Source organism: Erithacus rubecula (genome assembly GCF_903797595.1).
Source record: "Erithacus rubecula genome assembly, chromosome: 3".
Classification (NCBI taxonomy): domain Eukaryota; kingdom Metazoa; phylum Chordata; class Aves; order Passeriformes; family Muscicapidae; genus Erithacus; species Erithacus rubecula.
Genome location: NC_136689.1, coordinates 51,798,635 through 51,821,680, shown reverse-complemented (window position 1 = coordinate 51,821,680; position 23,046 = coordinate 51,798,635). Strand labels below are relative to the sequence as shown.

Here is a 23,046-nt window from a genome sequence, read left to right as displayed (position 1 = left end):
TCCTCAGGAGGCCTGTTCTCTCTTAGGCTACCTTCCCCTGAGACCAGCAGTCAGTGGTAGTGAGTTAGCCTTTTTTGGAAGGCTAACAATATCATTGAAGTTTCAGCTGCCAGCAGCCCTTTTTATTCTAAAATTCAAACCTCTTGGTTGCTTCTTCCTCACCAGTACTGTGGGCAGTAATGGCTGAATTTTTTGAGGTCTGACTGACACTAGACTCCTGTAAAGCACAAGATACAGAGCATGGTACCATCACCATACCACAGGGATACAGTTTAAACCCTTTTATTATTATCACTCCTGTGTCAAAACCAGGTACAAATTTAATATGACTGCTTGGGAGTTTTAAGGTTGAGTCTTTTTTTCAGGAAAACAACTGCCCAGTGTAAAATTTCCTAAATTTAGCCTGCACCTTGAACAGGTGGCAAGCTTCTGCTGCTAACTAATGTTTTCTCCTGATTCCAGCTTGTGTTATCCAGCAGGATGTTAAGTCATTACTTACTGATTACAGTGATTGCAGGGATAAGCCACTCAATCATCCCTTTCTGGAACTTGCAAAGGGATACAGGAGGATTGACATTTAATATCCCTTATGCTATTAACCACTGCAGGGAGGGGAAAGAAGGGGGGAAAAAAAGAGGGAAATCTCAGCAGAATTAATGAAGCAATACTGTATTGCACTTGCAGATCACTGGGTTTAGAGTGGGGTATGTGTAGGACTGGCTCACTGAGGAACAACACTAGAAAATAGTAGCAGGCAGAATGAGTTATTACAGCCTACAATAAGCCATAACTTGATGACTGAAATTTTATTATTAAATATAAAGGACCATGGGTGCATTACTCCAAAAGAACATGTATTTAATCAGCTACTCACATCAGATTACAATACACCAAGACATGCAGTCCCCATTAATTACAGCCTCCAATACTTCCAAGCACCAAGGTAGCCTATTCTATCCTAAGAAAAGTACCTTCTTTTAAGTTTACCCTTTTACAACCTGGCCACAAATATCAGAACAGAAGGCTACAAAAAAATCTTACAAGTTCAGATCTTTGCCCTTATTTTTCTGGGCTACCACATGTCTACCCTTAACTTTCATGCTGCTCTATACCACTTGTAGATAGGGATTACTTGCACTATTTTTCTTGCTGAAAAAGAAATTTGTCAGAAAAACATGTATACTGAAGTTATAATTTCCAGCATTTAAAACTACAGGATGTTGTTTCCTCCTTGACTCCTTGAAGTGAAGAGGGCCCCTCCACCCCCTTTGATTTCAGGGGAAGAGGATGGCATCTCCTGATCACTTTGTAGAATCAGGTCTTGTATAATCAATTCAGGGCTCAATTTGCACGTCACTAAAATAGTACAGGCAATGTTTCTTGATACCTAACAACCTCTTTTGAACCCTGACTTCTCAACAGGACCCTGAGCACATCAGTCCAATGAGGGGGCCAAGAATGGGTATTATGATTAGCACCTATTTTATGGTGAGGCTTGAAAGCATGCAGCAGGACAAGCAACCAACTGAAAGTTTAAACAGGAAATGTGACTCTTATGGGGTTGCAGACTGCTGAATACTTCCCTCAATCAACGCTGGAAGTGCTAGAAAGTACTAGGAAGAAGGAAAAAAAAACAGACCTAGAGGAAACTTGCTCTTCTGAAAGAATCAAAGTGAGCGCATGAACTTCCTCTGGTTTATTCATCTATCAAGCTTGGTTTTAAGTTACATCATCATTAAGATAATAATTTCTGCTTTCTATCACTTTAAAGTATGTTCTCAATAACTATCTGATTCTGATAAAGGTAGTCAAGTCCACAACCTACATACGTTTATAATTAGCTTTTTTTTTAAGGCAGAGTAATAGGTTAATAAGAAATATCAGATTACACTGGAACAAGCTCATGGGTCAAAAACTAGACAAAACATATCAAACTGAAAATAAGTGCTTGCCTGTCAGACACTGAAAGAGTTCCTATACAATAACTGCATTGTTTTAATGCAATATTAAAAACATCAGTTTTGAGCCAAAATGTTCGAAAGAGGAAAGCATTCAAGCCACCAACAAAATTCACAAGCCAAACAGTAAATAAATACAGCATCACAAATTCCTAGTGTTCTCCAAGCAATGTTGTGAAGTGCAGTCTTACATTGTACAAGCATCACTTCACTCCTTACAGAAATTCTCTCTGCTATTTTGAAATTAAGGCAAAAAAAAAAAAAAATCTTTATGGTACAGATTAAGTAAAAAAAACCAAATGGCATTGATCTGAAGGCTGTGTTAAGTTAGTATGGGTTTTTTTAAACAATGCCTCTGAGGAAGCACCCTAACAATAAATCCAATTCACCAACAAAGCAGCCAGCCTGGTAAAGCACTAAAGCCACTGCCTAATTGTGAGCATGCAAGTACCCACATTATTGGGGCAACCAGAAGTAGCCCCGTGACTAAAGCAAGGCATTTGCTTCAGCTCACCTGGCTGGAGCTCATGGCTTTACTGCAGGGCTGGGGAAGGCTGGCAGCTCCCGGGGCAGCAGGAGGGCACTGCACAGTGCAGGCAGCACAGCTGCACAGGCAGGGCATGGCAGCAAGCAGCTGGCTGCTCCAGCCACACACATGGACCTGGTCTCAGCTCACAGTCAGGCTGCGAGGCACAGGGGCCGAGGAGCAGCAGTGGAGAACAGCCTCCACCTGGCACTCATCACAATGCAGCAAGACAAGGCACTGGGCAGACTCCTGCAACATTCACAGCACCCACCTGATGATTTCTTTCTAACCCTGGAATTACAGGAGGTACTGGATTATCCACCAGAGGTCTGGTTTTGCAACCTGCAACACCAGACAAAGGCTTTCCAATGAGAGCACAGAACTAATGTCAATGAGTTTATCAATGGATACCATCCCTAAGAAAGCCATTCTTTGCTCAACTTGATAGAAACCTGTGTGTGCACAGAGCAACCTTCAGAACTAGCTAAATCCATGCTCTGACATGGTAAGGAACAGGCTGTTTTGTTTCCAGAAATGTGGCATGAATGTGCACATGAGAAGACAAGGCTGGACAACGCAGCCCTGTGTTAGCAATGTGGTCCAGGGCACTGGCCTCTACTCCACTGTAATATGAGTGGCACAGCCACAACATAAACATGATTTTTTTTGTTGTTGTTATTACCTTGCCAAAGTAGATCAGCCTGAGGTTATCAAATCCCACCATAAGCAAAACTAAGCTTACTTTATGAGTTAGCACAAACTTTTTTATTCATATAACCTTTTGTGAATTAACATCTCCATTAGCAGTTTTCTTTAGCAGTTTTTGTCCCCCTGGATATTAGCCTAGCAGTAAATATAGCAGTCAAACAGAGGATGAAAAGAAACAACTTGCAAAGGAATGTATCCTAGTAAACTGCATGCAGTTTGTTTTAGACACACAAAATGAAACACAAGAAAAAAAACCAAAAGCTTGCAAAAATGAATTCAAAGCAAAGCAAGAGTTGTTCCACTGGGAATTAAAGTGCACCAAAGATTTTTCTTATTGCATTTCCTTATTACATTGTAGTTATTACAAATTATGATAATTTTTTTAATTTTTTGATCATATGTATTTTAAAAGAAGTTTTAATTTGCTCAGTCCTGGAGCAAATTTTAATAGCTTGGTCATAAATCATGAAATTTACAGGTTTATAATGGAAATGCTGGTAGGTCTGCATCTAACACATTGCAGGCTTCTCAGCAATACAGAGTCAGGTGAATGCAGCAGAAATCTTTATGGCATAAGTGATGACAGGATCTCAGAAGAAGTGTAATCTGTGGCCCATGTCTGCTCAGTGCTTGAGAGTACAGTGCAGCTGGTACCTTCCAAAGGGTATCCTTAGTCTGAGCCTCAGAACTTCTACTGCATTGCTCAGGTTAACATGTGAGCTCCCCTTCCAGGTCACCTTTCCCACTTTCTTCCCCTTGCACCTAGATTTACACCAGACTCCTCAATACACAGTCTGCACAACATATGATGCAAAAGTTTTCCACACTCAATAGCCATATTAACATAGATCCTACTCCTGGGTGTGCCACTTATTTCTGGGAGCTGTAGAAGTAATGGCATTTTCTTTGTTTCTTCATGACTGTGTGCTGTGCATAAAAGCTATAACTAGCAGCTTTCCATCTGTTTATGATCCAAGTTCTGACTCTTTCAGAAGACAGCAGAGCTACTGAGAAAACACTAGTCTGTACATCACACACCTCAGACAGGCATCAGAAAAACTCTACCCTGAAAACTTTGTTAATTCGTGAGTTGTCCAGAAGGACAGAAGCACTGATACTAGACATTATTATGAGGTGACATTGATATGGCATAGGCAGATGTTGCTCTGCAATGACATCAGTCTTCTGAGAAGAATAGCAGGGATCATTCTGTCCTTTTGTTATTTTAAGGGTACCTTACCTTGTTTAACAGAGCATTCAAATGCAAAACACAACATTTAACATTACCACAGCCCTTTACAAAAAAAAAAAAAAAAAAAAAAAAAAAAAGAAAAAAAGAGGCACTGAATCGACAAAAACTGCATGTTTTGTAGGAGTGGTGTCTTATAGCAATTGATGATGTTCCTGTAGTAATACTCATTCCATCATTAAAGAACAAAAGATGCAAATGCGATGTAAGCTCCAGCTTTCGTGCAAATTGTCCCTGTAACCAAAATTCATTATGACAATCACAGCTCCAAGAAGCAAAACTTTTAAAACACTGCAAGAGTAAAATTACATTTAAGTTACTAAAGTTTTAGTACTAGTATTTGTTTTGGCTAGTATTGTCCACAAAGTCTTAGACTAAGAGGAAATTTTTCATATCAAAGAAGGAATCAAATTTTTTATGCTTTGAAGCCCAGTTCTGCATCTCTGGAAAGCCAGTTGTGTCTCTGTTATGCATGAAGGTAGATTAGAAACCCAAATCTTGGAGATCCTAGTAACTTCCTTAAATACAAAGACTAACAAGGCCTACATTTACCCACTAAAAACAAAGTTAACTGTCATTGTCTTAAGAAAAGGAAGCCTTGGGCCCCAGGACATGTACTACATTAGCATCTCCTTCCATTAGTAGGAGATAATTCCAGTGACACAACTTTGTAGTCGTTCACTAGACTTTAAGTCTTTCCAGATCTTGGGAGTTTGAGGACCCTGCCATGGAGTTACACTCCCCATATTGTAGTTAAGAACTAATATTACCATTGAAGAAAGAAAATTATTTGACCACATGATAGATCAGTGTCAGAATTAGGCAAAAACATCTTCAAGGCTTTCATTTTAGCCCTCTAAATCTGAATGTTTACCAATAACATTTAAGCTAGCCCAAACAGTCAAGAGATGAATGTTTAAGTACAAACCCCTGACACATCAAAGAATATGCATATGTGTTTAACTGTGCATCTGTTTGAAAAGTTGGGCCAACGTGGAAAATCCTATTATCGATTAAAAGAAAAAATACAATGGGGACCTCTTCAGCTAATGTGAACCACTGTAATTCTATTGACAGCAACGGATCTGTGCTGACTTACACCAGCTGAGGATCTAATTTCAAATGCCTTAGAAAAGTGATGCAACATTTTCCATAGTGGCTCAAGGGTTTTTATACTCTCAAGGGGATCAATTCCATCTAGTAGGTCAGCAGGTGTTGAGTTTGCTTTGAATCTGAAGTCCAGTCATACAGAAGGATACTGGGCCATGTGCCATCTAATTTTTACTGACCCATGGAGATTCTCCTCTAGTATGTCTATAGGACTCGTGTATTTTCTCCTGCAGTCTAGTGGGACCTAAACTGTTTCTTTGAGAAAGCAGGAACCTTTATTCAGGATATCAAAGTGAGAACGTGACCTGGACCACAAGCCCAGATAAGTGAGTATGATGGAAGCAGAAAGTGTGAACAGAAAGTGATTTGCCAGAAACACACCAGGACCACAAAATATACAGAACGGCTTTTTCTGCTTTCAGCCACTACTAGACTGATTTGTAAAAAACCAGCAGTTAATCAGCAACTATCCAAAATCTATAGGTCTAAACTCTGCCAACACCATTTCAAGCCATTTTATTTCCTAATGCAACAGGAGTTTTGCACTAGTAGGAATCAATATGCTCAGCCCTCTTACACCAAACAATGAAAAGGTCTAGGGCTGGGATTAGGTCACACTTTTCTGAGAGGCAGTGAATATGTAAAACTGTCAACTGAGAAATAATCTCTGGGGAGAATTAAGCAAACAACTCCAGTTTTGCAAATCTACAAGCTGTACATCCACAACTTTGAAATTAATCCACTAGAGGATACATACTTAGCTTGATGCTTTGTTCTGGGCATTAAGGAATTTTGGGGAGGTGGAACAGCCCTTTGTGAGAAGTAAATTTTTTTGTAAAAGAAAAGAAAAAAATCCTTTTGCCATTAATTTTGACAGACCTACTTCTGTCTCTATAGTAATAGCTAATTACTAACTAGTGTAAGAGATCTCAATGGCCAAATGCAAAGCGCTTGCAGGCCCTGCCAGGCTAATCAAAACAATTTCCAAAACTCCAAAACCAGGAACTTCCTATAATAAATAACTTAGCACGTTTACATCTCAAATTAGAACATCTGGAAGAAAAAGGCTCTGCCTGATGCCAAAACAGACCTTATTGTATCCTACCACTTTCCACCACCACCCCTCCTCCATTCGTTTTCTTTAGCCTTTCTGTAGAACAAACACTGATCCAGGTGCAAATGCTCAATTCACAAGGAATGCAGTGAACATAAAATTACTGTAGGTTTGGCTGCTAGTAAATCCCTGCTGTTACTCACCATTGGAAGTTGTGCTGGAGGCAACAGCTTTTTCACTGACATCTGTTCGACTGGAGCATTTCACAATGGAATTCTCCACTTTTTTCTTCTCAGTCGTGGTAGAGCTATGGGACTGCGCCTCCATGATGACTTCTCATTACTTCAGCTCTCCTTGCACTAATACCTGAATGAAACAAGAGAGTCATAAACTTTAAAGACTGTTTGAAAGCTTAGCCCAAATCTTTTCACCCCTCTCACCTGAAGAAGAGCCTGGAGCATAACTGAATTAGCAGTTCACAGTTCTGTAAGCTCATCAAATCATGTTTGCATGCATGAATTCCTGAGGAATTTAAAGAAATACTAACATGAAAACTAGGCATGTTTGCCTTTCAAGAGAATCAGCATCACAAACCATTATGCTGTTTGATAGGTAGATCAACTTTTTTCAATTCTGTGGGGTTTTAATGGATTGGAGGGAAAAAAGGCCGGTATTTTTCTCTTATGCCTAGAGCACTTTGGAGCAAGACAAAAAAAAAAGAAAAAAATCAAGACAGACCTTCGTGTTGACTCTAGAAGCCAAATATTTAAATTTCAACATTCATGGTGTTGGAATACACTGCAGCAGGAATTATCCTGTCTATCTCTACACCTTGTTACTCATGTAAACATCTCTCACTTTGTTTGTTCAGAAATCTAACTCAAACAAAATTATATTGGCGAAACACCCCGAAAACCACAGGGAAAGACAAACATTATTGCTGGTGGCAGATAATGAGATCACTTTCCTTTGCATGAAAACTCTGGAAATAGAAGGCTCTGTAGAGGTGCGTATCTGGTTATTTTGTATTTCCTGGATGTTCTCAGTGTCATCTCCAACAATACATTCATTTTATACCCCACAAAAAAATTCCCACTATTCTCAGATATTTTACATTCCTGATAGAAACACAAGAAGCCCAAAAACTTCCAAAAGTGTATTGCTGCAGCAGTGCAGGCACACCAGGTCCCAAGATTAGGGATCTTAGGCTATGAGGGACATAAATGTTAAGCGCTACTCTGCAGCTTAACTTTGTCTGTCCAAGTAAGCTTTACACAAATCATCAATATTCCACACATATCATGCTTAGAACCAAATACCTGATACTTTTGTAGTTTGAACATGAATCTATGCAACAACAACAGCAACAAAAACAAAAAAAAAAAAACAAAAAAAAAAAAAAAAAATTTTGTTCTCTGAGCAACACTGTCTGGTAGTCAAATGGGTCTAAAATGGAAAGAAGTCATACTCTTCTGGGATAGCATTTAAATAAAATTTTAAAAAGCCTTCAAAAAGCCACAAAGTATAATAAAGTGTAATTATATTAACAACTGGTTTCCCAAATTCTGACAGTCAAAAAAAAAAAAAAAGAAAAAGAAAAGAAAAGAAAAGAAGAAACAACACCAAACAAACCAAAAAAAGGCTACAAAATCAATTCATCACAAACACAGCTGTCTAGTAAACCTTCCCCTTCCCACCTTCCTAGTAGGAGTTCTTCTTAATAGTACAATAAAACACTCCAAAGCCTCATTGTCATACAGTAGGGATCAAAGTAGTGCCCAATCACTAAATGAATCATTATTTAGCTAGGCAGCACAGTCAAGGAACTGGGCTAGATATCAGAGACTCTCTGCCACTGACCTACTGTCCAAGTTTTGGCAAGGCATTTTTCTTCCCTTGAGTTTCTTGCTTGCTAAAAACAGGAATAACAAAGCTCTGCCTGCCACAGAAGACAACTTCTAAGGCTACTCTCAAGATCTATCTGTGCAAGTGCTATAAATATTATTGTGATCTGTGAAACAACTTCCTACCAGAACACTAAGGGGAATGTCAGGTGTCTTCCAACAGAGTAGGAGATATAAGAATACTCTACTTGCAACAGCCCAGCAATGCACAAATCTTGAGGAGAGATCTCACATAAGCTTTATAAACAGCATCTTTCCAAATTTCTCATATGCCTTCCCTCTCTTTCCCTTTGCACACCTTGTGCAAGGGTATCCCCAGTTTAGTCAGTGAACTTGAATATCTTGCTTTACAGTCTATTGCACTAGTAGAGAGGGGGAAGGCTGGCACTACTGCCAAGCTGTTCACCCCACACTGTGAGGAATGTGTTTGTTTTCTCTATACAGTCCTGGCCACATAAACACCAAAACCTGCCTCAACCCAGCCTCCAACCACTGCATGAGTGAGTCCTTCAATGTACCCTCCTATCCTCTGACTAACCACCTTTGAGTTATTTAACATTCTCTCAAATTAATAATTTCCTATCTGCCTCTAAAGGAACTAAAAAGCTATACATCTTTAGTTGTGGTTATTTTTCTTCCATTGCCTTTTAAGGGCCAAGACTTCTATTGAGGTGGCATCATCATTTATATTTATGACTTTGAAAACTTGTAAGACGAAGCTGCAGAACTCATCCCCCTTTTTGTTTGGTCCTTGATTCACAAACACGTTGATTTTGACCTAAAGTCATGAAAATAAGCAATTATACTCCATATTCAACCAGAAAGGAAGAATCCATATACTCTGCCTCCCCACAGCCAGTGAATGGCATGAAACATTTGGGAAGAGGTCACGAAAATGTTAACAGGAATCTAAAGTGGTTCCACTGCCTCCTGCCACACAGGTGTCTATGCAGGTACATGCAAGGAGCCTTCACTTATCTCCACCTCCTTCCCGTCTCCTTCATGACAGGCAAACTGTTCCTACTCTTCCCAGGAAAGGAAGGTGATAGAGGTACTTTAAGGAATTAATGCCTTAATCTCATAAAAAGTATTTTTGGGTCATCGGCAATTCAAGAGCAACATGTGGCTGATCAAACTGACATCATCCATTCTCTTGGCTACTTTATTTCTTTCCCCAACAACCTTCCAATGAGATTTTTCTGGTGCTCTGGGGTCATTTCTTTACTGGAAGAATAGCAGACATAATTCCATATTCTTCATCACTCTCTATCACTTTTCTGTTGTATGCTACCTGGTGTGGACCAAAGCATAGAAGAGAGGCCTAAAACAGCACTTAAATTTTTGGACAGAAAATTGCAGAACTGGCCGAGATCTAATATAAACATCTGCTCTTGGTACCTGCTCTGGTTCATGCCTACATAGTATACATCCAGAAGGCTGCTTTTATTCATGCCAGCATGGAAGAGGGAGCAACACTAGAGAAAACTTTCTTACTCACACCCTTCACCATGAGCCAATGGCCCCAGCACTGCAGGCTTTTCCTCCTGTGCCTTCCTTCCTCTGCTCCAACCCACACACACCTGGCACGGACACCTGCAAGAATTCCTGCAGATCCAGCAAGCCCCTGTGGTGCATCAACAGTAGTAAGCATGGTTGGGAAGGAAAGGAAGGCCACAGGAGATGGCAGGACTAATAATTAGAGGGGTGTGCTTTGCTATGTTTTGCCAAGCATGCCCCTCAAGGAAGCAGTCATCAGGAGATCAATATGGTGCCCCAAAAATTTTTTTTTTTTTTTCTTGAAGGCTACATTAAGACTAAGTTGAACACACGTCTTCTAGAATCATTCTCCTTAAATTTGGCTGATTGTTTTTTTCTCTCAGAAATTGTACTGCAATATGGGAGCTGCAAAAAATAATAAAGTCCAAGGTTTTGTAAAGATTTCTTTCCACTGGTTGTTAATGCCTATCAAAAAGCATTCTAAAAATCAGCCAGCCCAACATCATCCCCAGACTAAAATATAAAGTGGCTTATATTAGGGTGCATGTGTCTTTCTCCAGCATGTGGGTCAGTGACTTTGCTTTTCCTGCCTCCAGGCCTGAGATAATCTGTATATATTTGCAGCAAGGAGTTCCACTTTCAAAAAACCTGAAAGCTAGTTTCATTGGCTATCCAGCATCTCCATGTGAATATGAATGGCAAGAAAAGGCTCTAACAGTATATAGGCAAAATCCTGAACTTCCATAGGTAAATAGAGGGATAAACATTCCTTCCTGAAAGCAAACATTCATGGCTTTTTCCCATTCAACCATGCTTGAACCTTTTGTAATTTCCCTGAAGCCTGAACCCACTGCTCAATTAATTCCAGATCCCCATTTTAAACATAATCCCTTTCAAAACAGTAACCTGCCTGCAGGTGTGTCTCTTCTTTTCAAGATATAAATGTAAACCTTCTCCAATTGTATATTATATTGGAGAAACAAGCTACTGGAGTGAGCTAGTTAAATGAGGAAAACTATGTCTTTTAAAAGGAGTGTCAACAAATCACAATATGTTGGAAAATCATTGCAAACAAAAAAATTCTTTCAAGTAACTTAGTGTTATGTAATTTCTAGTCTTATGCATGCTGGTTATAAAACTGTGCCTTACAGTAGTAAAAATTATCATATTAATATACTGGGGAGGAAAAAAAGCATATCTTTTTGTTCATTTACTCACAAGTACAAACTAGCCAAGACCAGTGGAGCAGCCCTGTGCTTGGAAGAACAAGAAACTTGATTCTTTCTGAACACACATTTTATTTTTCCAGTAAATCTTCACTCTGTATCACTTCTCTCTGAACTACTTTTGAAATAATTTTATTTATATTGCACACATTACCTTTAAAGACCAGATCATGCAAATATTTATTGATAGGAGTAGGCTCACTGACTTCAACAAGACTGCTCACTTTGGTCAAAGTGTTGAAGTGGAAGGATTTAAAATTCTCTATTTGCACATTAAGGCTGGTTTACATTTCCTGTGAATTTAAACCTTCTGCCTTTGTTTGGTTTGTTTCGTTTTTTGGGGTTTTTTTGTTGGGTTTTTTTTTTTTTTTTAGGAATATCTTTTAACATGTTGAATCAAAAAAAAAAACAAACAAAAACAAGTAAAACCTTTCCCTGCTTTACTTGATGCTGCTATAGTTGTATTCAATTCATTAACAAGTGGTTTGCATCCGCTGAGAAGAGCTGTCTGAAATAGCAGTGTCACAGCATTCATCATCATTACATCAGCAGTAGGGAAGTTCATACTGATTGCTATCAGCAACCAGAGTGCCCCAATCAGCGTGCAAGCAAACATAGCATGTTTAATTTTTCAGAAATGACTCTGGGTAGTTAGGGTGTTCATAGGTACTACTTTGATCCACACTACTGGAAGCAGTCTTTGGGGATACAATGCATCTTGAACAGCACAACTGTATGAAAGTGAAAAACACAAGGGGAGGCATGAAGAACAATCAGGAAATTACAGTCTCTCTCAACCATAAAGGACCCTTTATCAATGTTATCAACATGGGTTACACTGTTCCTTGGGATTATTTAAGGATAAAAAAAAAAAATGCATCTTGCTCAACTACGTTCAAATGCAAAATTTATATGAGACAAGCTATTACACGGAAGCTACTTCACACTAATTTATACAGGCTTGATTCAGGTACATTTAACTTCCAAAACCCACCTAGATTTCAGCACTGCTTTCAATCAAACCTGCTGGCAAAGCTGCACTGACAAAGTTACCCCTGACAGAACCTGATGAAAAACGTTCGAGTACTCAGACATTTTAAGAAATATCTCCCAAACGTAACATTAACCTCTTGGTATATCTCACCATTTTTGTAACAGCTATAGGAACTAACCTGTATATTTTTAGAATAGTTTTATCCCTTCCCAACTCTTAGTAAGATAAACCAGAATTCTGCAACCCTCATTAACTACTCCAGCATAAACTTTATTTGGGTTCCTCCCTGTTGAGACAACAACTCACAGTAAGACTAAGACCAGTACAAACAGTACAAAGAGTCTTATATCCACTTTATATAAAACCACAATAAGCAATAAGTTGGGGGTGAGGGGCAAGGTATCTTAGATTTCAAAATTCCTATCCCTATTTCAATTACATGCATGATGCACTAGTTGCTATCTGCATATGTTTAAAACTGCCGGGGGGGGGGGGGGGGGGGGGGGGGGGGAAGAGAGAGGGAGAAAGAGAAAGACAGAAAGAAAGACTGAAAGAAAGACTGAAAGAAAGAGAGAGAGAGAAAGAAAGATAAAGAAAGAGAAAGAAAGAGAAAGAAAAAGAGAAAGAGAGAGAAAAAGAAAGAGAGAGAGAGAGAGAGAGAGAGAGAGAGAGAAAGAGAGAGAGAAAGAGAGAGAGAAAGAGAGAGAGAAAGAGAGAGAGAAAGAGAGAGAGAAAGAGAGAGAGAAAGAGAGAGAGAAAGAGAGAGAGAAAGAGAGAGAGAAAGAGAGAGAGAAAGAGAGAGAGAAAGAGAGAGAGAAAGAGAGAAAGAGAGAGAGAGAGAGAGAGAGAGAGAAAGAGAGAGAGAAAGAGAGAGAGAAAGAAAGAGAAAGAGAGAGAGAAAGAGAGAGAGAAAGAGAGAGAGAAAGAGAGAGAGAAAGAGAGAGAGAAAGAAAGAGAAAGAGAGAGAGAAAGAGAGAGAGAAAGAGAGAGAGAGAGAGAGAGAGAAAGAGAGAGAGAGAGAGAGAGAGAAAGAGAGAGAGAAAGAGAGAGAGAAAACTTGACCGAATCAGATAGGTGGATTTGTAGCTTGAAATTGAAAAATATCCCAAGTTAAGAGACACAACGTGTATTAATACAATCTTTCCAAACTCATTACTATCTGCTGTCTTTTCCTTGTTACTTTCCTTTGATTTCTTTGCCCCCATAAAGAATGAAAAACAACTAGACCTAAAGCCTGGTTAATGATGGTCTGATCTGTTCCTGATAGGTTAAATAGCTTGTGGCAACAATAACAGAGGATCACAAACACAAAGGCAATCAGCAAGGCAAAACAGTGCTATTAGCATCCTCATGATTAAGATCCTAAGTGAGAAAATATTCCGTGGCATACACTGAACTACTGATTGATTGTAATATTTGCTTGACTCCAGGGGAATTATATATTTGCTTATTTCTGCTACAGATAAACTCAGCTGAGAGTTTAACCTAAAAGTTCTGGAAATATTTTAAACATACACATAGAATAGTATCAATAAGTGGCACTTTCTACCGATGCAGCACCTCAGTTGCATTAAATACACATCAACCACACAATCTAGCAAGTAGATTATATCTGCTTTTGTTTTTGGATTTAAAAAGCTGATAGTATAACACCAATTAAATGTTTTTACTATTACTTCAAGAGATTAAGCTCTGTATCTAAATAAAACAGATCTCTGCCAGGAAGGAGATGATTCATTTTCATACTCAGTAAACAGAACTTAATGGATAACAACACTGAAGGATTCAGGTCAAACTGTCCATCTCCAGTCCATTCCTCAAGATGCTGCTGTTTGGGAACATGCAACACAAAGCTGAGGAAGACAGAGCCCAGACTTAGTGGTTTTACAATTCAGATATGATACATCCTCTGAGGTAAAATTTCATAATCAATTCTCTGTCTGAGAGTCCTTACAATAAAGAACTGAACTTTAAGAAAAACAAACAACCCCACAACAAAAACAAAACAAATCAGATCATTAACTCTGCATTTAATTATTTGCTATTAATCACATGGTCTTGGGTTTCCTTATTCCTTTTTTGACTCTCTGACAAACTATCTAAATACAACAGCAATAATGAAGTTTATTTCTTAAAAATAGAAAGTGCTACATGTCTTTCAAGTCTCCAAATACTTTAATATATTTGGGGAGAGGGGTGTGTCTGAAACTAGTAATGCACTTACCCTGAAGAAATCAGAACTCCTTCCAATTAAACTGCCTAATATTGCTCAGAAATTTAGAATAAGCTGTTACTGCTTATTTTGCAATCCTACTTGTTCTTGTGCTTCAAATTCTGCAGCAGGAAAAACTCTAATAATTATGTCAAAGTAAGATTAGCTGTAAAAGAATTAGCACGGGGGAGTAGGAAAAAAAAATCTCCTGTGGGCTGTAATGTTTGTAGGAATAGGTTACAATGAGGGGCGACACTTCAAACTTCCCTACCAAGTCTATGCTCTGCTTTTGCCTCTGTCTTTTTTCAGGAATTCAGCAGCTAAACTAAATCCAAAACAAACTGAAGTAACAGTGCAGAGACTTCCTTTGGCAACACATTTGTTTTATGAAACCTGGATTTTGGTTCATTCATTTGTTCAAGGTCTGGAAGGCCAGGAATATTCTGAGAGAAAAGTGAGGGGAACAAGAGCAAGGCTTGCTGTGTGGATAACACACTCTATGACTTCCTCTGCTGATGCTGTTTGTGAGATACTTATGGTGACAATACAGGCTGGATTTTTTCTTTGCCTTCTTGTCTTGGCAAAGCAAATTACAAACATCTGTAATGGATGTGCTTTGCACCACTTACTTAGTCAAGTAAGAAGTCACCACAACTTCAGCAGAAAAATGCAGAAATACTCTAATTTCAAGTACTGGAGCTCAACATTCCAGTGAAATGACCACTTTCTTCACACATTTTGTTTTATCTCATCAATCCCAATAGATGAAAGATTCCTTAGAAACAAAACTAGATCTATATATCAATGTCAATCTATACAGGAACTGAGCTCAAGGAAGAATGTATTTAATGTACATCTATTGCAAAGATGTGCCTTCTGTTCCCAACTTATGATATGCAAATGAAGGAAGAAAAGACTGTATTCCATATTTTACAATTAGCATTTTAAAACAAGATCAAAGGAATCAAGTAGAATGTTTTTGAAAGTGCCATGTTTTGATCACTTTATCTCCTCAGCATACTCTCAGGTTAAGGGATCCCTTCATCCAGAATTTCATGTTCTAACCCAACACAGATGTTTTAACACGTAAAAGAGCTAGAAAATCTCCATATACCCAGGAAGAACTTCAAGTGTGAAAGGCACTTTATAAAACTCTATCTTCAACTTTTACATTTACTTTAGGTTTTACACCTGTCTCATAACAGCAGGAAAGCTGCATCATGATTCCTTCGTGTTTTTGTAACTTGACAAAGCACAACAGCACAACTCCGAACTGTGCATTACAAATGCACTATCCTCTTCACAATCCACTATCCTTGTTAGAATAGTGTAATCACAGAATTGCACAGCTGTACTATTTTCCTAGAAAAAAACATCCATAGTGAATTGAAGAGCCAAGCAGAACCCCACCAAACTACAACCTGATAGTTAAGCATCGGTAGTGCTAGGAGTTCATTTTAATGTATACGGTTCAGACCAGCGTACTGAACTGACACTAACTTGATCTGTGTTTCTGACTCTTCAGTTTCAGGTATTCATACATCTTATCTAATGAAGGCTTCATTCTCTGGGCAGCTGGATGATGTATTCTTTACATGCAGTTGATTTTCTTGATGTTAACAGATTTGTGTGCAGAGAAAACAGAGTCTCATACAAAAGCAGCAAACACTACTGTGGGAGGTTCAGCTCTAAACCACCAAAAGGTCTGTTGGGTACATTAGCCTGAATATCAGATACCAAAAAAATACAGCAACATTTTGAGCACCAATAAAAATAAAGAAAGAATAAAAATTTTAAAAGGCCCAATCATCTTGATAATCAGTGTAAAAAATAACTTGACATTTGAGTGTCAACTTCAGCTAATAAAATTATTCAATCAGATCTCCTTGTAGTGTATTCTGATATTATCAGTTCTGACACCCAGCAACTATTTAGAGACAAACACATTCTACTCCGATTACTTTGTCCCTTGTTGTAATCTAAATAACCTTGCAGGGGTTTTTAACATCAGTGTATTGTCTCATTTCTTATTTTGTTCTTAAATAGAAAGAAACCAACTCCTCAGATCAGCAGCCAATTTAATACACTTTCAAGGTAAGGCAGGTACAATTTACATGTGCAGAGTACACCACAACAAAACCACAGTATGATGCCAGCACAATCTTTAAGAAAGTTTTCTCCTAAACCTCTACAGAAAGCAGCCTTGAAAGAAAGCAGGGATTAGGCTGAGCTGGAAGGTAGGGAGGGGACTTACCTCAAAACCAGCCAAGCGGAAATCAGAGCAGTAATTCCAGCAGTCGGCAGAGAACACTTTTAGAGCTGTAATGGTGCGAAGAAGTGCTGGGCAGCATTGCCTGAAGGCAGCACTAATACACTGCTGACTAATGACCGGGCCATGCGGACAATGAATTTGGGGGTTGAAAACTAACAGAAACCATGCAGTACCTTGACAAATGGGCTTTCAAAATTTCATTCACTGAATAACCTTTAAGCACAAAATTGGCTCAAGTTCTCTCGGGAATAATATGACACATGTTGTTGGACAATAAGTATTTTTTCCTTTTTAATTAAAACTATTACACCGAATACATAAACATGATTACAGTGAATAAAATATAAGAGTTAACTATTTAGCACCAGAAAAGACCAGACTCTGAATGTGAGGGGCAATGCCATACGTTCAGAAGGGTCAACAAATCTCAGGGTTAACCACCTGATTCACTGAAATTCATTCTAAGCAGAATATATTTTCCCTTCTTGGAGGAAAAGGAGAACAAGAACTTCAAAGGTATGTTTAATGAGCTGCTACAAACACAATTGGTTAAAAGAGGCTCAGAAATTATGTAGTAAAAGCTTCATTGTGCTAAGAATTACAACTGAAAAAGTCTTGTTTTAAAAAGCCTGGTCAAAGTCAAGCCCCATAAAACAAATCAAGCCTCGTATAAAATTTGTCACCCTGTGTACTGACAAACACATTAAAACAACAGAATCCCTCTCTAAAGGAGCTCCCTTTTTTTGGTGCAACTCGACTTCTAATTTGAAAATAGCAATTTTGGCTCTTTTTACAGACAGAATGAAATACCTAAAGTGTCCCTAAATTAACAAGTACCACTTGCCATAGACAGCATCGCCCTTAGCAGCTCCTAAAAACTTCAGAAAATGATCTTAAAACAGGAAGCTTAGTGAGCTCATAAAACTGTTGTTGGAGCCAGGAACACATAGCATATTTAATCTGCAAACTGTGAGAGTCTACAATGATTTCAGCAAGATCTGAGGCATGCCCTCAAGGTTTGCTGGGATCTGGGATTAGGGAGTTGATAAGAACCCTCTACTGCCCATGGACATGTTTTTCTTCTGCAGTTAAACACAAATGCATAGAGACGTTTGACTGCTGCTTGGCGTTACTGCTCAAGTTATATAAAAGCTTTGCAGCTCCTTTTGCTGTCAATATATCAAAGTTTAAAAAAAATCATCAAAGTGTGAAATTTCATTTAAAGTCTGCCAGTCTACAGCTCTATTTCACAGACCTATCAAATAAAAGTAAAGATGAAAAATGCACTGAAAGAACTTGAAAAGTTTGCAGCAGCACCCATGCCCTATTTTTGTTTATTCTGCCTCATTTTATTTGATTTTAAAGTATAACAAATCAATTCCCTTATAAAAATGACAAAGTCTAAAGGGAGGATGTCTATAAAACCTGTGGTTAAAAGACAACTTGAAATCATTATTACAGCTGAACCTTTTGTTGAATAAAAAGCCACCTCTGTAGCCATTTTAGCATTTTAATTGCCTAACTGCAAGTTGGCAGAAAATATCTTGAATCTTCCAAAACAACCAGAATTACTACAGAATATGAGTGCCAGAAAAACTAAAGCTTTCTTCAAAGTATTCTTTAGCTAGGGATTTACAACAATTGCATAAAGAAGAAAAGCCTGACTTTTAAGGTAATCTACTATAGTCTAAAAGCATTAACATTCCATTACTAAGGTTTTCCTGAGGATTTCATGACTCGTTGATTCACTTTTCCTTCAAGTCTGCTTTTTTTTCTTTGTACATTTCTCTCTCCATATAGTTGAACACATGCAAGCTGATCATTAAAATGCCTCCTTCCATAACTCGAAATAATCCCTGCCTTAATAGCCTTCAAATTCCTAATTTATCAGGCAAAGACAACTAACTTTTCACTAACACTCTGCAACATAAAAATATGCCATTCTTTCTTCCAATAAGCAGAAAAAAAAAATCAAATACACTACAGGAGTGCAGGCAATTCAATAGTTTTCCCCAAAACGAGGCAGGAAGTGTAACTGAAACTTTCATGGGTCAATATCAGTGCATACATTTATCTTGTTAAAAATTCAAGTAATCTGCAAGATAAACAAATTATAATGATGTCTCCAAACTTGAGTATTTTGGTTTTTCCAACACTATTCAGGGGAAAAAAAAAATAATTTGTAACCACTGATATTTTCTTAGCTACAAACTGGTTTTGTGTTTAAAAATGAACAATCTTTCAACTGATGATTACGTATAGCAGTAAAGCACTTTCTTGGCCACTGCACACCTTCTCAAGCCAAAAATGTTACTCCACTTATACAGGAAAATGCAGGTGGTGTCTTTGTTTTGCAGTACTTCTACAGAAAAGCTTTGGGAAAAAGCATGTCCTGCTGAAAACCATATGCTGTTATCAGAATGCAAGAATGCGTTCATTTGGGCACCTTAAGCCATAGTTTTGCTTCCACTGCTGCTTAAAAGAATACACATACACTGAGAGAGTCCTTTTCTTACTCATTCTTCCTACTCATTCAAAATCACATAATCCTGCTTTTAAAGAAATAATCCCCTGTCCTTAAAATAGCCTTCTCTCATAGTTACTATTATTTATGCTTTTAGAATTGGGCTATACACAAAACTGAAAGTATTTACATACTAGCTAGTTATACCCAAACCTTCATTATATAAACAAACTCTCAAGAGGCTGCCTACAGTTTACATTGCTAAACTCATTCACCATTACTTTTAATATATATTTCCACAACTGAAATACAGTGGTGTGCACATGGCAATTTTTACATTTTAAGGTTACTTTACTTTTAAAACACTGCATTCGTCTTCCTTCAAAATAATCATGACATATATAATTAAGAAACTGTCAGATCATTATCAATTTTTAATAAAGGACCTAAATGAAATAATTATAGGAATCAATCAGTGAGGCACCTTTGCAAATTACAATGCAATTGCACAAATATTCAAACTACTTAAGGCCAGTTCTGGCACATTTCAATTCATAATCTCGTTGAACACAACACCAAAAACAATTTTGGAAGACTGAGATACACAGAGATTTCTCACTATTCCAGTAACTTAAACGATTTCAAAATAGATACCTACAGCCCAGAGAGACAGAGAGGCAGCCGTGCCCTCCTAAAAATGTTTGTTGGTTTAATCAGCCACATATCTCAAGGCCTCTGGAAAATTTCGCTTCCAAGTTTTTCTGTAGCACGCACACAAAAGAAACAAAGTCTGCACGCTGAAGCTTAAAAAATCATGTTTATTGAGCCTTGGAAATGAAGCGGGAAGTAGCAGGGGCGCGACGAAGAGGAGCATTTTGCAGTGGGTTGCTACTTAATGCTCCTTTAGTGAAGTAGCCTCTAAAACGTGACACTCTGTATCAAACAGACAGCTATCCGTACCTCCGACTAAAAGGCTCTTTGAGATCCGTACAGTCCATCATTTCAAACTGAAGTGGCAGCTGGAAAATGTGGAACAGCTGGCAAGGAGCTGGGAGAAAATGTTTTACATAAATATATCTACATACAAACTGGCAGAAGGCCACGGATACCGTACCCGCAGGAGCGGATAAAAACTCCGCACCAGAGGGTTAAAAACCAAACTGGGGAGTGCGATGTGGGGAGCGGGGGGCGTGTGTTTCCTTGTACCTTCTCTCTTCACGTGGTGCGGGCTGCGAGCGGGCGCTGGCAGCTGCGAGCCGCGGGCCCGTCCGAAGGCGCGGGAACGGCGCCCGCGCCCACCGGCTCCACGGGACAGTCGGAACCGGGCGGACCGGCGCTGCTGCCACCCTCGGGAGCCGGGCGGTGCACGGCCGGGCCGCGGTGCGGCTCCCAGCAGCTGCCGAGGGGCAGCGGCCCCGCTCGTCCCGCCCGCCCGGCCGGGCCCGTCCCGCCCGATCCGCGGCGCGGAGCGGGCCGAGCGCTGCCCCGCTCCCCTCCGACCGGCACCGACCGTGCCCTTCCTCGCAGGGAGCCAGGGCCCCCGGGCGCCCTCCGCCCCGCCAGATGTGACAGCGGGCTCTCCCGCTCCTCTCGCCTTTCCCCCTGCCAAGTTTGAGCCGGCCTCCCGCCGCACGGGCGTGAAAACCCTCGGCGGTCGGTCAGGGAGAAGGGGCGAGCAGAAAGAGCGGGGTGCGAATAAAACAGCGGCTGTCGCCCGCACATCGGCAGCTCTGCCGCGGGACGAGCGCGGCCCGGAGCGGGGCTGGGGGGCTGCCCCGCCTGGCCCGACCCGCTCCCGCGCTCCGTGACAGCCATTTTGGGGTTAGACACCCCCCTGCCCCCCGCCTCCAACTTAGGAAAGCGGGAAGGGGGCCGGGAGCGGGGCCGGAGCGCCGGGAAACGAGAGAAGCGGCCCGGAGCAGAGCCGGGGGAACAAAGAACTTCTCGCCCAAGTGGGTACGTACCTGCCGCCGCTGCCGCCGAGCCCCCGCGCTGCCCATGGGCGAGGGCCGGGGCCCCGGCTCGTCCCCCGCCGCTCCCCGGCGCGCTAGCGGGGCCGGCCCCCGCCGGGCATCCCGCGGGCAGGGCACGGACGGGACACGGGGGGACGGGGGCGGCACAGGAGGGCCGGCGGGTGTTGTTGGTGGTTGTTTTATCCCTGCCCGCCTCCCGCGGGGAGCAGCCCGCGCCTCTGCCTCCGTGTGGGGGTGTGTGTGCGCGGGTCCGACATCAGTTTCAGTGATCTTGTAATCTGATCCCTTCTGACTCACTCGCACTGACTGACATTTCTGATTTGGTTCAACAAAAAGAGCGGGGGGGAGGAGAAATAGAAGAAAAAGAAGAGAGGGAACGAAAGAAAAAAAAAAAGTATCCCCAAATCCACCGCCTGGTCCCAAACAGATTCGGAAGGGAAGGGGGGACTCCTCCGTCCCGTGCCGTGCCGCCCGTCCCCTCCAGCCCCGCCGCCGCTCCGCATTGTTTTGGCTGGGCGCAGGCACCGAAGGAGGGGAGCAAACACATCGCGCCGAGGTACTCACGTGTCGGAAAAGTTGTCCCTCTCGCTTTTCTCCGTCTCGCGCGCTCCTCTCCGCCGCCTCCTTCAAGTTTTACAGATGTTGCAGGGCTGCTCGTCGTCGCCGCCCCCTCCTCCCAGCGCTGCCCTCTGGATCAGATCAGGGGAAAGGCTCTTTAGGGATAACTCCCGACTCAAACACCCTCCGCTAAACTTTCCCCCTTCCCTCCCCTTCCTCTGCGCGGCGGAGAGAGCTCGGCTCTGGGTCCCCCCTTCCCTCCGCCCGCTCGGGACGCGGCTGGGCTGGCTGCCGCCCGGGGCCGCTGGCCTGGGGGAGCGGCGGAGGGCTGCGCCCCGGGGTGCGGGTCGGGCCGCGGCCTGCCGGGCTGCGACGCGAGCTCTCGGCATGACACCCCCGCTCCCCCCTTCCTCCTCCTCCTCCTCCCCCGCCATCCCCCGGCCCGGGCCGGCCCGCCCCGGCGGCGGCCCGAGGGCGGCGACAGCCCGCCCACAGCCGGGCGGCAGCGCGGGGCGACCGCGGGCCCCCCCGGAGCGGCCCCTCCGCCCGGCTCGGCTTCCTCCCGCTCCCTCCTCTCCCGCTCCATCCTCCCGCGCCTGCAGCCCCTTTCCCGCGCACCTCAGACACCCCTTTCTCCCGCCTGCCAGGAACTCGGGGCTTTTGGGGGAAACGTGCCCCCCGGGTGGGTTTGCTCTGCGTGCTGCGGCTCTGGGCTCGCGTTTGCTCTGGCGCCGCAGGCTGACTTGACTGGAGGACTTCAAGGAAAGTTTCACCTAAGCCATGTGGCCCCGAAAAATAGCTTTTTGGGGGGAAAAATGCAAGTGCTTGGGTGAGGGGAAGGGTGGCGGTGATTGCCTGCGCCTGCTCCTCCTTTCCCAGCTCACCTGCCAGCCTCCTCAGCACCCTGCCAGGCTCCTCTGGCCTTCACCCTACAAAACAGGGCTCTCGGCTGCCTCCCTCTTCGGCCCTCATCTGCCTTCTTCTCCCGGGCTCCTTGTGAGCAGGTTTCCCACCGCAGCATGCTGCGGTTCAGAAACAGCAGGAACTAGGATGCCACTAGTTACAGTATCTCCATCCTTCGGGAAGTGATGTGTCCTGACAAGACACCTTGTCTTTTTCTAGTTCCGCAGATTGCTTCGCTGATACTAAAAAAGTGTGAGAAACATAAATGAACATTACCACAACCATTTCCCATCAAGTCACAAGGTGGGACTGGCTCTCAGGAAAAGTATGTATTTTTTTTTTTTTTTTAAAGTTGCCATCACAGTGTCAGAATACTCCATATGCACCTTTTTTCATAAGCTGGCTCGCAACACAGACAAGTATAGATTTATTACTGAT

The 23,046-nt window shown here is 41.6% G+C and overlaps 1 protein-coding gene across 4 annotated transcripts in view; it reads right to left on the bottom strand.

Annotated features, from left to right (window-relative positions):
- GLI3 (GLI family zinc finger 3) overlaps nt 1-22,086 on the bottom strand; it is a 203,898-nt gene extending 181,812 nt beyond the window's left edge. For 2 of the 4 annotated variants that reach the window (XM_079301522.1, XM_079301524.1), the window contains exons 1-2: nt 21,712-22,086; nt 6,809-6,971 (exon numbers count right to left, since the gene is read on the bottom strand). In XM_079301522.1, coding sequence (XP_079157648.1) covers nt 6,809-6,932 — 124 coding nt within the window. In that variant the 5' untranslated portion in view covers nt 6,933-6,971; nt 21,712-22,086. Of the gene's footprint in view, nt 1-6,808; nt 6,972-21,138; nt 21,284-21,711 lie in introns of those variants that run through there. The other 2 variants (XM_079301521.1, XM_079301523.1) reach the window with 1 other exon arrangement.
- Nucleotides 22,087-23,046: the final 960 nt, after the last annotated feature.